General features: G+C 32.4%; 1 protein-coding gene across 1 annotated transcript in view; it reads right to left on the bottom strand.

Moving 5' to 3' along the window:
- Positions 1 to 750: 750 nt before the first annotated feature.
- The window catches only part of LOC131802328 (ataxin-8-like), a 137,757-nt gene continuing 124,384 nt past the window's right edge, over positions 751 to 14,123 (bottom strand). The window contains exon 2 of the mRNA XM_059122432.1: positions 751 to 1,178. Coding sequence (XP_058978415.1) covers positions 1,161 to 1,178 — 18 coding nt within the window. The 3' untranslated portion in view covers positions 751 to 1,160. The remainder of the gene's footprint in view (positions 1,179 to 14,123) is intronic.

Here is a 14,123-nt window from a genome sequence, read left to right as displayed (position 1 = left end):
TAAATTGGGAGTTTGTTTTCTTAGTGTGTACGATACTTCTCCATATAGGTCCAACTTTCGGCCTAACTGTATCTCCATATATACAGTATTTTGCTGATATGGTTCACACATTTTACAATTTGGTATTTAGAGTTTGTAATGGCTACCACTTCCTATGACAGGAGTTTTCTCAAAATTGGTTTTTGGCACCGTCTTCTATGGTATATAACCGGCTATACATGTCCCAGCCTTCGTATAGCCTCCATATACTTGTACTATTTTATATTAGTTATTTTGGTAATTTTAGCATAATTTTTTTGCAGTGCAATTCTTCGAAATTTGCAAGTTTCTTCCAAATGGTAAAGAATATTAAAAATTCGTCCCGACCGAAGTAAGCTGTATTTTTACTTGTTTTCACATAAAAATTTATATTTTCAAGCCATTTAAATTTTTTTTAGATTATTGCTAAAATTTACCTCAGCAAATTTTTTTTTATAATAATTAACATTTTATAAAAAATATGTTTTTATTATTTTATTTAAATAGCGAATTAAATTACAAATGTAGTTGCAAAATTCCAATAAAACCGCAGTAAAAAAATACAATTCTAAAAAATTTTTTCTTTATTTTTTCTCTTTTCTGTTAATTATTAAAATTTTTTGTTAATTATAAAAATTATTTAATTATTAAAATTTTTCTGAATTACTAAAATTTTTTCTAATATAACCACTTCTATAAAATTTATAAAAAAAAAGATTAATTGCCCATTTTTAAAATAAGGTTTTCTTCTCTCTCATTGCAGCATAGGACGAAAAGCCACAGAAGACATCCTTCATAGCCAAGATCACAACCAAAAGGCAGTCAACAACCTTACTCGTTACGATGTCATGTGAACCTCCTTAAAATGCATATGTTTGACACCATTATGGAGTCTAATATAGTCAACGGATTAGCGCCCGTTCTCTGTAAAGTCATCATTCACGAATTTGGGACCTTCATGATGTTGGACGCCATTTTCAGAGGAATCCAAGAGATGGACGTTTCTTTTTGATTTGTATGCCACCAACATCGATGAGGACTGTGAAATTGAGACAAATGTGTCCTTGGCAGATATGGTGGTTTAACAAGATCAGAAAGGCATTTTGTGAACTTCTTTCACCTTTCCACTTCGTGGATAATGATCAGCGGAGAAGTTGAATCTGGAAATAAATGAAGAAAAAATAATTAAAATTTTATAATAATTTTTTAAGTATATTTTCTTAAGAAATATATAAAAACTAATAGGAAATCCAGACATATATAAAAGATATTCGTATTAGATACACAATTTATAAAAGAAAATTTCTGAATAACCACTTTTCTAAGTAACAAATCTATAACAAATTGAAAACAATTTTTGGTACTCTCCCTCTCTTATTTTGTATTCCATTCACCCCGCGCCTAAAAGTATGCAACATACAACTATTATTTGTAGTTTTTTATTCATTTTAACTCCGATAGATTTTTACAAATACTTCCGTAAAAAATATTTAAGCGGAAATGTTGAAAACATACACCCAAACACACTCACACTCAATGGACCACAATAACACCAGACACACATACTCACTAACACATTCACATATATTGTCATATAATTTTATTGATTATAGGTTAGAATAAAATGTATTCCATTCAATGTTCTATTGTGGGGTTATGGGTTAACTCCAAAATTTCGCAATTTGAAATGAAACTATTTCATAACGATAGTAAAACTACCGATACAATTGAGTGTCCCTGGCATAAAATAATAATATTTATGACTTATTCAGGAGAATTCACATCCTTTGTCGTGCATTTGCATCAATGGGACCATTATCTATTGCTTGAATTCCCAATATCCAAAGCAATTTCCAATTGGAGGACTGGGCATAGAAACGAAAAAAGCAATTATGTGTCGAAATCGTTATCGTCAGGAGCATCGATGGTAGTGGCAAGTAGGCTGCTGCCAGCACACTTGTGGGAAATGATGTTATGATAAATGAAATGAGAAGGATGGAATTGAATCCAGTTTGGCCATCATCAGTCAGTCAGTCAGTCCATCAATGTTAGATGGGAGGTGCAGAGCTGAATGAGTGCTGCACAAAATTATCTGAGACTATTAAACATAGATGGGAAAATTGTATTTGTTTTGGCATCACAGAGGCAATCGAATTTTAATTTTGCGATAAACGAGAGAAAGGGGCAAATTAAGAAATTTTAATGGAGAATAGTAGTTATCGAAATGAAGTTATGGTTGGATTGGTACAATCAAAAATGTTTCTAGAGGAAGACATTTTTTATACACAAAAGCTGTTATCGATAACTTTTAGTTAAAGTTGTTATTTTCTGCACGGAAAAGTTGTTATCGACAACTTTTTTCAATAGAAAAGTTATTATCGATAACTTTTCTATACGGAAAAGTTGTTATCGATAACTTTTCTATACGGAATAGTTATTATCGATAACTTTTCTATACGGAATAGTTATTATCGATAACTTTTCTATCCAGAAAAGTTATTATCGATAACTTTTCTATCCAGAAAAGTTATTATCGATAACTTTTCTATCCAGAAAAGTTATTATCGATAACTTTTCTATGCAGAAAAGTTCTTATCGATAACTTTTCTATGCAGAAAAGTTATTATCGATAACTTTTCTATCCAGAAAAGTTATTATCGATAACTTTTCTAAACGGAAAAGTTTTTATCGATAACTTTTCTAAACGGAAAAGTTATAGTCGATAACTTTTCTAAACGGAAAAGTTATTATCGATGACTTTTCTATACAGAAAAGTTATTATCGATGACTTTTCTATACAGAAAAGTTATTATCGATGACTTTTCTATACAGAAAAGTTATTATCGATGACTTTTCTATACAGAAAAGTTATTATCGATGACTTTTCTATACAGAAAAGTTATTATCGATAACTTTTCTATACAGAAAAGTTATTATCGATGACTTTTCTATACAGAAAAGTTATTATCGATAACTTTTCTATACGGAAAAGTTATTATCGATAGCTTTTCTATACGGAAAAGTTATTATCGATAACTTTTCCATACGAAAAAAGTTATTATCGATAAATTTTCCATACGAAAAAAGTTATTATCGATAACTTTTCCATACGGATAAAGTTATTATCGATAACTTTTCCATACGGATAAAGTTATTATCGATAACTTTTCCATACGGATAAAGTTATTATCGATAACTTTTCCATACGGAAAAAGTTATTATCGATAACTTTTCTATACGGAAAAGTTATTATCGTTAACTTTTCGATGCGGAAAAGTTATTATCGATAACTTTCCAGGCAGAAAAGTTATTATCGATAACCTTTCGAAGGAGAAAAGTTATTACCGATAACTTTTCGATGCAGAAAAGTTATTATCGATAACTTTTCTCTGCCGAAAAAGTTATTATCGATAACTTTTCTATGCGGAAAAGTTATTACCGATAACTTTTCTATGCAGAAATATTATCAATATCTCTTCTATACAGAAAAGTTATTATCGATAACTTATCTATGCAGAAAAGTTATTATCGATAACTTATCTATGCAGAAAAGTTACTCTCGATAACTTTTCTATACAGAAAAGTTATTATCGATAATATTTTTATGCAGAAAAGTTATTATCGATAACTTTTCTATACGGAAAAGTTATTATCGATAACTTTTCTATACGGACAAGTTATTATCGATAACTTTTCTATACGGAAAAGTTGTTATCGATAACTTTTCTATACGGAAAAGTTGTTATCGATAACTTTTCTATACGGAAAAGTTATTATCGATAACTTTTCTATACGGACAATTTGTTGTCGATAACTTTTCTATACGGAAAAGTTATTATCGATAACTTTTCTATACGGAAAAGTTATTATCGATAACTTTTCTATACGGAAAAGTTATTATCGATAACTTTTCTATACGGAAAAGTTGTTATCGATAACTTTTCTATATGGAAAAGTTGTTATCGATAACTTTTCTGTACGGAAAAGTTGTTATCGATAACTTTTCTATACGGAAAAGTTATTATCGATAACTTTTCTATACGGAAAAGTTATTATCGATAACTTCTCTCTACAGAAAAGTTGTTATCGATAACTTTACTATGCAGAAAATGTGTTATCGATAACTTTACTATGCAGAAAAGTTGTTATCGATAACTTTACTATGCAGAAAAGTTGTTATCGATAACTTTACTATGCAGAAAAGTTGTTATCGATAACTTTACTATGCAGAAAAGTTGTTATCGATAACTTTTCTTTGCAAAACAGTTATTATCGATAAATTTTCTATGCAGAAAAATTGTTATCGATAACTTTTCTACGCAGAAAATTGTTATCGATAACTCTTCTATAGAAAACAGTTGTTATTGACCACTTTTTTTCTTTTTTCAAAGCTTATTTATTCTACCCCCGCATATTTTGATTGCAAAACTTCGCAATGAAAATAACTTGCCATATGAAACATAACTAATTTTCTGTTTTGTGTGTGAATGACTTTGACTATCCGTCCATGCGTAAAGTGCAACGCGTGAATGCGTATATATTATGCGAATAGTTTACATTTTTCACAACAGAATGATATGAATAGTCGAGAGTACTTTTTGATAGTTTTTATGGCCACTACAGCTGGCGAACTTGTCTAGTTACCGAGAAGTGGAAGCAACAGAAAAAAAAAAACGAAAAAAAAAAACATTGGAATAAAATAAAGTTCAGTTCAGGAAAGCAACGCATTTCCTGCGAATATGAAAAGTGTAATGGGAGTGTGTAGATGTGTGGGACTTACAAATTGAACTATGTGCATACACGCACATAGCAACACTGGCAGGAAGCTTCACTTTGTTAGATTACAAAACCCACACTTACATACCTTCATACACACGTACATATGTAGGTAGTTTTGATTTGAGTTGAGCTGTCGCTCTCTCTGTGTGTTTGTATTCAATGACTGGCGGTTCCTTTGGTTCGGTCCCTGGTAACATATCCATCCTGCCGTTTGTTTGTCTAAAGTTTATCTTTATAAAGTGGTAGTTTTTTGTTGTTGCTTTTTACAGTTAGTTTATACTGTTGTTTTATTAAGTCAATAGTTGAAGTGTAAAAGTGGCAACACACACAAAGAGAGAGCGAATAGCAACAATTACAACAGTGATTACAATAGCGGCAACAACAACGGTAACCTCTAGCCAATCTCGGAGAGGAAAACATAGCATTTTTGAGCACACACATACGAACCTACACACATACATACATTTCAGAAAGAATGTATTTATTAAAAATTAAAGGAAAATTTAAATAGGAGTATTGTTGTTATATTTTATCGACAAATTTTCTATACAAAAACGTTTTTATCGATAGAAAAAAGTTTTTATCGACAACTTTTCTATAGGAAAAGGTTGTTATCGACAACTTTGCTATAAGAAAAAGTTTTAATCGACAACATTGCTATAAGAAAAGGTACTTATCGACAATTTTTCTATAGAAAAAAGTTGTTATCGATAACTTTTCTATAGAAAACAGTTGTTATCGACAACTTTTCTGTAGAAAACAGTTGTTATCGACAACTTTTTCTATAGAAAAAAGTTGTTATCGACAACTTTTCTATAGAAAATTGTTGTTATCGACAACTTTTCTATAGAAAATTGTTGTTATCAACAACTTTTCTGTAGAAAAAAGTTGTTATCGACAACTTTTCTATAAAAAAAGTTGTTATCGACAACTTTTCTATAGAAAAAAGTTGTTATCGACAACTTTTCTATAGAAAAAAGTTGTTATCGACAACTTTTCTATAGAAAAAAGTTGTTATCGACAACTTTTCTATAGAAAAAAGTTGTTATCGACAACTTTTCTATAGAAAAAAGTTGTTATCGACAACTTTTCTATAGAAAAAAGTTGTTATCGACAACTTTTCTATAGAAAAATGTTGTTATCGACAACTTTTCTATAGAGAAAAGTTGTTATCGACAACTTTTCTATAGAGAAAAGTTGTTATCGACAACTTTTCTATAGAAAAAAGTTGTTATCGACAACTTTTCTATAGAAAAAAGTTGTTATCGACAACTTTTCTATAGAAAAAAGTTGTTATCGACAACTTTTCTATAGAAAAAAGTTGTTATCGACAACTTTTCTATAAAGAAAAGTTGTTATCGACAACTTTAGAAAAAAGTTGTCATCGACAACTTTTCTATAGAAAAAAGTTGTTATCAACAACTTTTCTATAGAAAAAAGTTGTTATCGACAACTTTTCTATAGAAAAAAGTTGTTATCGACAACTTTTCTATGCAAAAAGTTGTTATCGACAACTTTTCTATAGAAAAAAGTTGTTATCGACTTTTCTATAGAAAAAAGTTGTTATCGACAACTTTTCTATAGAAAAAAGTTGTTATCGACAACTTTTCTATGCAAAAAGTTGTTATCGACAACTTTTCTATAGAAAAAAGTTGTTATCGACTTTTCTATACAAAAAAGTTGTTATCGACAACTTTTCTATAGAAAAAAGTTGTTATCGACAACTTTTCTATAGAAAACAGTTGTTATTGACAACTTTTCTATAGGAAAAAAGTTGTCATTTTCTATAAAAAGGGTTGTTATCGACAACTTTTCTATAAACAAAGGTTGTTATCGACAACTTTTCTATAGCAAAAAGTTGTTATCGACAACTTTTCTATACAAAAAAGTTGTTATCAACAACTTTTCTATAGAAAAAAGTTGTTATCGACATTGCTTGTGTTTTCATTTCTCCCTCTGTGCCAATTTATTTTCATTCCCCTTGAGAGAAAATTCAACTGCTCAACAAATTGTTGTGTTGGCTTTGTTAGCTGGTCGGCCCCATTGCTCAACAATCGAATAACACAAAAATCTTGACACGATTCTCTTAAGACTGGGAACTTATTTTTCCATTCATTCAATACTGAATGAAATGTGTACAATATTTTTTATTGTGTGTGGTAAAGGGTGTCTTCTGTGTGAATGATGAAAATTATAAATGACTACAATTTTATTCAAACAAAAATGAGGTATACTACTTCTTGTATCTTTACGCTAAAATTACTTTCCCCGATTTTCACTTATCCACTTAAGTTGTGATGCATAAATCATCACTAGTGGATTGAGGGATTTTTACATTTGCACCCATTCATCATTCGCATATTTATTTACATCTCCTTCTACTGACACACATACCAGCGCCACCACCTAGAAATTGTCCTCCCTCTTTTGAATATTAAAATAGTTTTTTATCCTTTTGAAAAAATAAACACTCTTTTTGCAAATGGGTAAAGTGCTGTGGCTGGGCGAGGTGGGGTGGTGTCAGGATTACTGGAAACCATAATAAAACTTTTTTGTTCGACTACTATTGAGGCCATAATAAACTATCAGACAACCACTTAATGAAAAATGAAAGCCTGCAATAATAACAAGGAGGGCTCTCAACATTTATATAAAGGACATGGTTTCTATAAATCAATAAAAGTCAAACGAACGGCGGCCTTTGATTTGAGCCTTATATATTTCATAATAACAAGTTGTCAACGAGTCTTTCTTTTCAAGCAGTCACATATTTTAATAAATGGCTTTGTTATGTAATAGGGCAATATTTAAAAGGATCTCCTGACGATTTTGCAACAAAAAAAAAAAAAAATAATAATAATAAAAATAATAAATAAATAAGTTGTCGTTTCTATACAGAAAAGTGGTCGATAACAAATTTTCGGTGGAGAAAAATTGTCGATAATAACGTTTATGTGTAGAAAAGTTGTCGATAACAAGTTTTCTGCATAGAAAAGTTGTCGATAACAAGTTTTCTGCATAGAAAAGTTGTCGATAACAAGTTTTCTGCATAGAAAAGTTATCGATAACAAGTTCTCTGCATAGAAAAGTTGTCGAAAACAACTGCTCTCCATAGAAAAGTTGTCGATAAAAACTTCTCTGTCGATAACAACTGCTCTGCATAGAAAAGTTGTCGATAGCAACTTTTCCGTATAGAAAAGTTGTCGATAACAACTTTTCCGTATAGAAAAGTTGTCGATAACAACTTTTTTCTGTATAGAAAAGTTGTCGATAACAACTTTTCTGTATAGAAAAGTCGTCGATAACAACTTTTCTGTATAGAAAAGTTGTCGATAACAACTTTTCTGTATAGAAAAGTTGTCGATAACAACTTTTCTGTATAGAAAAGTTGTCGATAACAACTTTTCTGTATAGAAAAGTTGTCGATAACAACTTTTCTGTATAGAAAAGTTGTCGATAACAACTTTTCCGTATAGAAAAGTTGTCGATAACAACTTTTCCGTATAGAAACGTTGGCGATAACAACTTTTCCGTATAGAAACGTTTTCGATAACAACTTTTTCGTATAGAAACGTTGTCGATAACAACTTTTTCTTATAGAAACGTTGTCGATAACAACTTTTCCGTCTAGAGTTGTCGATAACAACTTTTCCGTCTAGAAAAGTTGTCGATAACAACTTTTCCGTCTAGAAAAGTTGTCGATAACAACTTTTCTGTGGAGTAAAATTGTCGATAACAACATTTCTGTATAGAAAAATTGTCGATAACAACTTTTCCTTATAGAAAAGTTGTCGATAACATCTTTTGTTTATAGAAAAGTTGTTGATAACAACTTTTCTTTATAGAAAAGTTGTTGATAACAATTTTTTAGTTGTCGATAACAACTTTTCTGTTGTCGATAACAACTTTTCTGTTGTCGATAACAACTTTTCTGTATAGAAAAGTTACCGATAGCAATTTTTCCGTATAGAAAAGTTGTCGATAACAACTTTTCTGTATAGAAAATTGTCGATAACAAATTTTCTAAAGTAAATAGTTATCGAGTGGAGCTTTTCGAAGGAAAAATTATATCAATACAAAAACTTTTCTCATTAGAAAACAAATAACCGTTATCGATAAGAATTTGTTGTAAAGAGAGAAGTTAAATAGCGAAGAAAATTTATCGATTAATTGTTTTAAGTGGCCCAGATTTTCATAGATTAATTATCCTAATTACATTTTGATTTTCACTTCACTGACAATAATTGGATACTCTGAATGTGTTCGGCTAAGTGCTAAGGTGTGGTTGAACATGCCTTATCACGAAGGTGTAAATTTCCCATTATTAATTCAATTCCATTAAGAATATCGACAGAGATTAAATATTGAGCATTTCGATAAAATTTCAATTAAAATTTAAATTCTGTTGATTTGGGAATGAAATTAAATGTTTATCTTTTGGATGGCAATTCTCCTCCCCAAAACATTGATTAGCACCTCATTTTGAATATTCAAAATGTCTTTGATTGTTGTTGTGGTTGTAAAGTAAAGATGTTGCTTATCACCTCCTACTCAAATTAAAGTTTACGTAAATTCATTCTATTTCAGATTATTGAATTGAGAACCTGAGAAGGTAATTAATTTTATGGCCAAAGAGGAGATAATTTTTCTGGGAAGAAAACTCGTGAAACAAATTTTGTCTGCCGAAGAAAATTGTCGGATATAGTATTTATGTGAAGACATATTATCGATAACAATTTCGAAATTTCATGATTTTTTTAAAGTAACGACGAAATTTTCTCTGTATTTTAAAGTTGACGACAACATCTGAAAGAGCATCTGCAAGAGTTACAAGAGAGGAAAAAAATGTTCATTCATATTTGAAGGATTGGGGTTCTTTCCCCCCATACATGTAAAATAATTCCACCATTTATTGGATTGCCTGTCATGACAGCAGCAATGGCAACCACCTTCACGACCTCAACCACACACACATACATCGTAAAATGGGGTAAAGTGCCAGCACTCATATGCCATAATAATCTGCTCGAAGGGTTCGATAACAAGTGACAGTAATCAAGTTAATAAAGCTCATGTTGTGGGCGTCGAAAAATATGGGTCGAAGAAAGGCGGGTGGGAAATTGAAGTTATGTCCTGGATTAATTAATGCAATAAAGTCGATAGGTGATTGAGAGGATATCAATAATTGACTACGTCAGAGTGCCTTCAACGCTGAGAAATGGGGGAGGGGGTGGCATGCATCTACTCTGGCTGCAATGTCAATAACCCATGAAACCTATTAACTCTGCGGATTTCGTAACCTCCTGCCTTGTAAGTTTTCAATTTACCTTTTAGGAATTTAAGTTCATCTTTCTATGCTCTCAAGTTGTAACCCAGCTGAGACATATCAGCTCCACAACACATTAATGCTTGCAGTAATGTGCTATGAAATGCAATTATATTCGAGAGTCACGTTGTAATTTATCCTTCGACAGGCACACAGATATTCTCATCGTCCTTGTAAGGAGCAAAAAATAAAAAAGAAAATAAAAATCCTGCGGTTTTCCCCCTCAACAGGAGGATGGGAAGAGAGGAGAACTTTAAACCACTCATCCAACGCATCCACCAGAAAAAGGAACTCAGCCACAGAACGACATTCATTACTAATTGAAGTGAAGTTCTCAAGTGGATCTGCAGGATATGATACCCTTGTAAAGTTAGAATCTTCGAGCTGTTCTACCGACACTTGCATTCCTCCAATGTCTAGGGGGATTTTTTTTCTTTTGCAATTCTTTCTCTCCTCTTCGGTTCTGCTAGCGTAATTTCCTCTTCACCGGCATATCTGCAGCTTGCCAGCTTGTCTCTCATCTTCATGAAGCAAATTACATTTTCTGCTCTCCTCGCCGTGAGGGCCAAAGTAAGCAAGCGAGTGGAAGATATAATTGAATAATCAGTATTTTAATGAAGTTTGCATCATAGTTTCCAAACGGAAAGTTAACTGTCATTTTGGATGAGGTTATAAGGCAACCGCAAGTGGGGAACTAAAAGTTACGATTTACTTTTGTCTAGTTGGGAGGGTTTCATTTTAGATTTACCTTCAAAGTTAGGAATAACTAAAAAATATATTTAAAAAGTAATCGATAACGAATTTTCCGTATAGAAAAGTTGTCGATAACAACTTTTCCGCTTAGAAAAGTTATCGATAATAACTTTTCCGTATAGAAAATTTATCGATAAAAACTTTTCCGTATAGAAAAGTTATCGATAATAACTTTTCCGCATAGAAAAGTTATCGATAATAGCTTTTCCGCAGAGAAAAGTTATCGATAATAAATTTTCTGCCTAGAAAAGTTATCGATAATAAATTTTCTGCCTGGAAGAGTTATCGATAATAACTTTTCTGCATAGAAAAGTTATCGATAGTAACTTTTCTGCTGAGAAAAGTTATCGATAATAACTTTTCTGCATAGAAAAGTTATCGATAATAACTTTTCCGCATAGAAAAGTTATCGATAATAACTTTTCCGCATAGAAAAGTTATCGATAATAACTTTTCCGCATAGAAAAGTTATCGATAACAACTTTTCTTCATAGAAAAGTTATCGATAGTAACTGTTCTGCATAGAAAATTTATTGATAATAAATTTTCTGCCTAGAAAAGTTATCGATAATAACTTTTCGACAAAGAAAAGTTATCGATAATAACATTTCTGCAGAGAAAAGTTATCGATAATAACTTTTCTGCCTAGAAAAGTTGTCGATAATAACTTTTCTGCCTAGAAAAGTTGTCGATAATAACTTTTCTGCCTAGAAAAGTTGTCGATAATAACTTTTCTGACTAGAAAATTTATCGATAACAAAGTTTTTGTATAGAAAAGTTGTCGATAACAACTTTTTCGTGTAGAAAATTTGTCGATGACGACATGTGTAGAAAAAGCTGTCGATAATAACTTTTCTTCATAGAGAAGTTATCGATAGTAACTTTTCCGCATAGAAAAGTTATCGATAGTAACTTTTCCGCATAGAAAAGTTATCGATAGTAACTTTTCCGCATAGAAAAGTTATCGATAGTAACTTTTCCGCAGGGAAAAGTTATTGATAGTAACTTTTCCGCATAGAAAAGTTATCGATAGTAACTTTTCCGCAGGGAAAAGTTATCGATTGTAACTTTTCCGCATGGAAAAATTGTCGATAACATCTCTGCTCATTACAGTTTACCCCTTTCATTTGCCTTTCCCCATCCTCATATCCAAAGCCATTAAAACGTCCGCCTGCATTTATAATTTCATTTAAGATTTAATTATGTTAACGTCACATTCAGGCAACTGGAATTTCCAACCCGTTATGACAATATCCGAATGCAGGCAGGCTGGCAAACAGCTTTACGGAACTCCACGGCTGTCTCAGTAATTCAGAGATTGTTGTCAAGCATAAGTCTGCATAAGTTATGTCTGATTAAATATTTCTTCGAAGTCGTTAGGGAGAGTTAGGTAAGTCCTTAAGGAGATAGGGGAGGCAGCTAAGTTTTAGCCGTCTACCTTCAAAAAAATTTAAAACTTAAACTTCGGAGAAACTATTTCTAAAAGGCATGGCGTTTCTGCTGGCTGCCACTACTTTCTCAGGAGAAAATGAAATGAAAAAACCCTTGTCCTTCGTCCCAATAATATTTGTCCTACATCAGGTTGGTCTTTGCAATTTAATTTCAATAAAAAGTCGGCCATAATTAAATTACGCCACAAGAAAAGAAAGAGTCAAAATTCATTTTCCTTAAACTTTTACTCTTTTTTTCCCTCCCCCTCTCTGGCATCAGTTTGCGACAACTTCATTGTCATTTTTGGCGGCCTGGCTTTTTTTCACGCTCTCCTTTTGCTCAGGTCACATGGAAATTTGATTGTTAGTCGTGCGAAACGGTTATGGGGTAAAGGAAAGATTATTAAATTTTCATAGCAAAACTTGATGCACTTTTTTAATGTGGGTCACACAAAACGTTGGGGCTACCTTAAAGCCACTTGTGTCCTCCCTAACCCCCAGCTCGAAAGACACTCATGGCAATTGGAAACGATAACTGACATTTGTGGTGGTCTTGTAAGGCCGGAGGGAATGAGAAAATGTCGAGGAGCAGCATAGCTTTTACTTATGTTGTTATGCATATAATTGTTGCATACTTTAAGGCTTGTTTTGTGTCCCACTTCATGGCATGGAAATTTTGTACTCTCTCGTCACGACAAGAGTAGGTTAAGTGGTTGCAGACATTGGCCTTCTTTTTATTAAAAAAGGGGGTTACTGGTCGAAGGGGTTCTGTTAAATATTTAACGAAGTAAGGCCAGCCGAATGTTTTTCTGGTGATGGAGTTTTCGATAACAGCCTCTGTGTGGGGAAAAGTGGAGTTAATAAATTTTCTCTAACGGAAAATTGCCGATAACAGCGATATGGGTGATGATGAAGCCAAACATCATTTCTTTTTGATTCTCCTTTTTTTAATTTTTGTGTTGCTGAACGGATTAGAGGCTTAAAGCTCATTTGTAATGACACCAAGACTGTCGGAATACTGCGGGACAAGAGGCAGCAGATATTTGGCCGTTGATGATGGCTATGGTAACGGCTAAGTTAAACTAAAGTCTTTGATGCGATGATGATAATGATGAGGATGGTGATGATAGAAGTTTCCAACTTTCAGACTGCGTTGGAGTGTTGAAGACGAGAGGATGCAAGTTGTGGTGATGTCATAGTCGACGCCGTAGCTGTTGTTTCAAAATTTCGTTGATGACAACCTTATCTCCATCCTCTTCAACATTTCAAATTTTCTTCACTGTTTTTGCTGTTGTTGTTTATTTTATTACCATGTTCTGTTGGTCTTCTGTTTACAGCCTCGTCTCCTGCTTTCAATTCATTCATCAAACATTGGCTGTGGCTTGCCCCAGAGCTGTGTTCTTGTGTTTTTTTTTTTTGCCGGTCCTTAGACGGCAACCTCAAAAGTATGGTTGTTAAAACAAATTATTCAAGTGTAAAAAAAAAGTTGAAAAATTACAGCATAGTTTTAGGCGTTTTTATGAACTCAACAGAAACCACACCATTTGCATTTGGGGTTTAACTTTCAAGCGAGACGGACAAAGTTTTTGTCTGTTACAAGGATAATGGCGCACAACAAATTGTTATGGTCTTGAGCGAATTTTAGATGTGGTAATTAATTTTAAATTGGGTTTGTACCACCTCCCGCACCCCCAACCATGACTGGCCCTACCTCGAGGCCATGCTTTTAATTATAGAGGAATATTTTTTCTAATAGATTTTGTTTATAATTCCTACTTTCAGATGGGCTGTCTCAACGGTCATGACCCGCGAAAATT

The sequence above is a fragment of the Musca domestica genome, unplaced genomic scaffold (genome assembly GCF_030504385.1).
Source record: "Musca domestica strain aabys unplaced genomic scaffold, Musca_domestica.polishedcontigs.V.1.1 20, whole genome shotgun sequence".
Taxonomy (NCBI): domain Eukaryota; kingdom Metazoa; phylum Arthropoda; class Insecta; order Diptera; family Muscidae; genus Musca; species Musca domestica.
The sequence above is the reverse complement of the archived record's forward strand: the minus strand, read 5'-3'. Positions and strand labels throughout refer to the sequence as shown.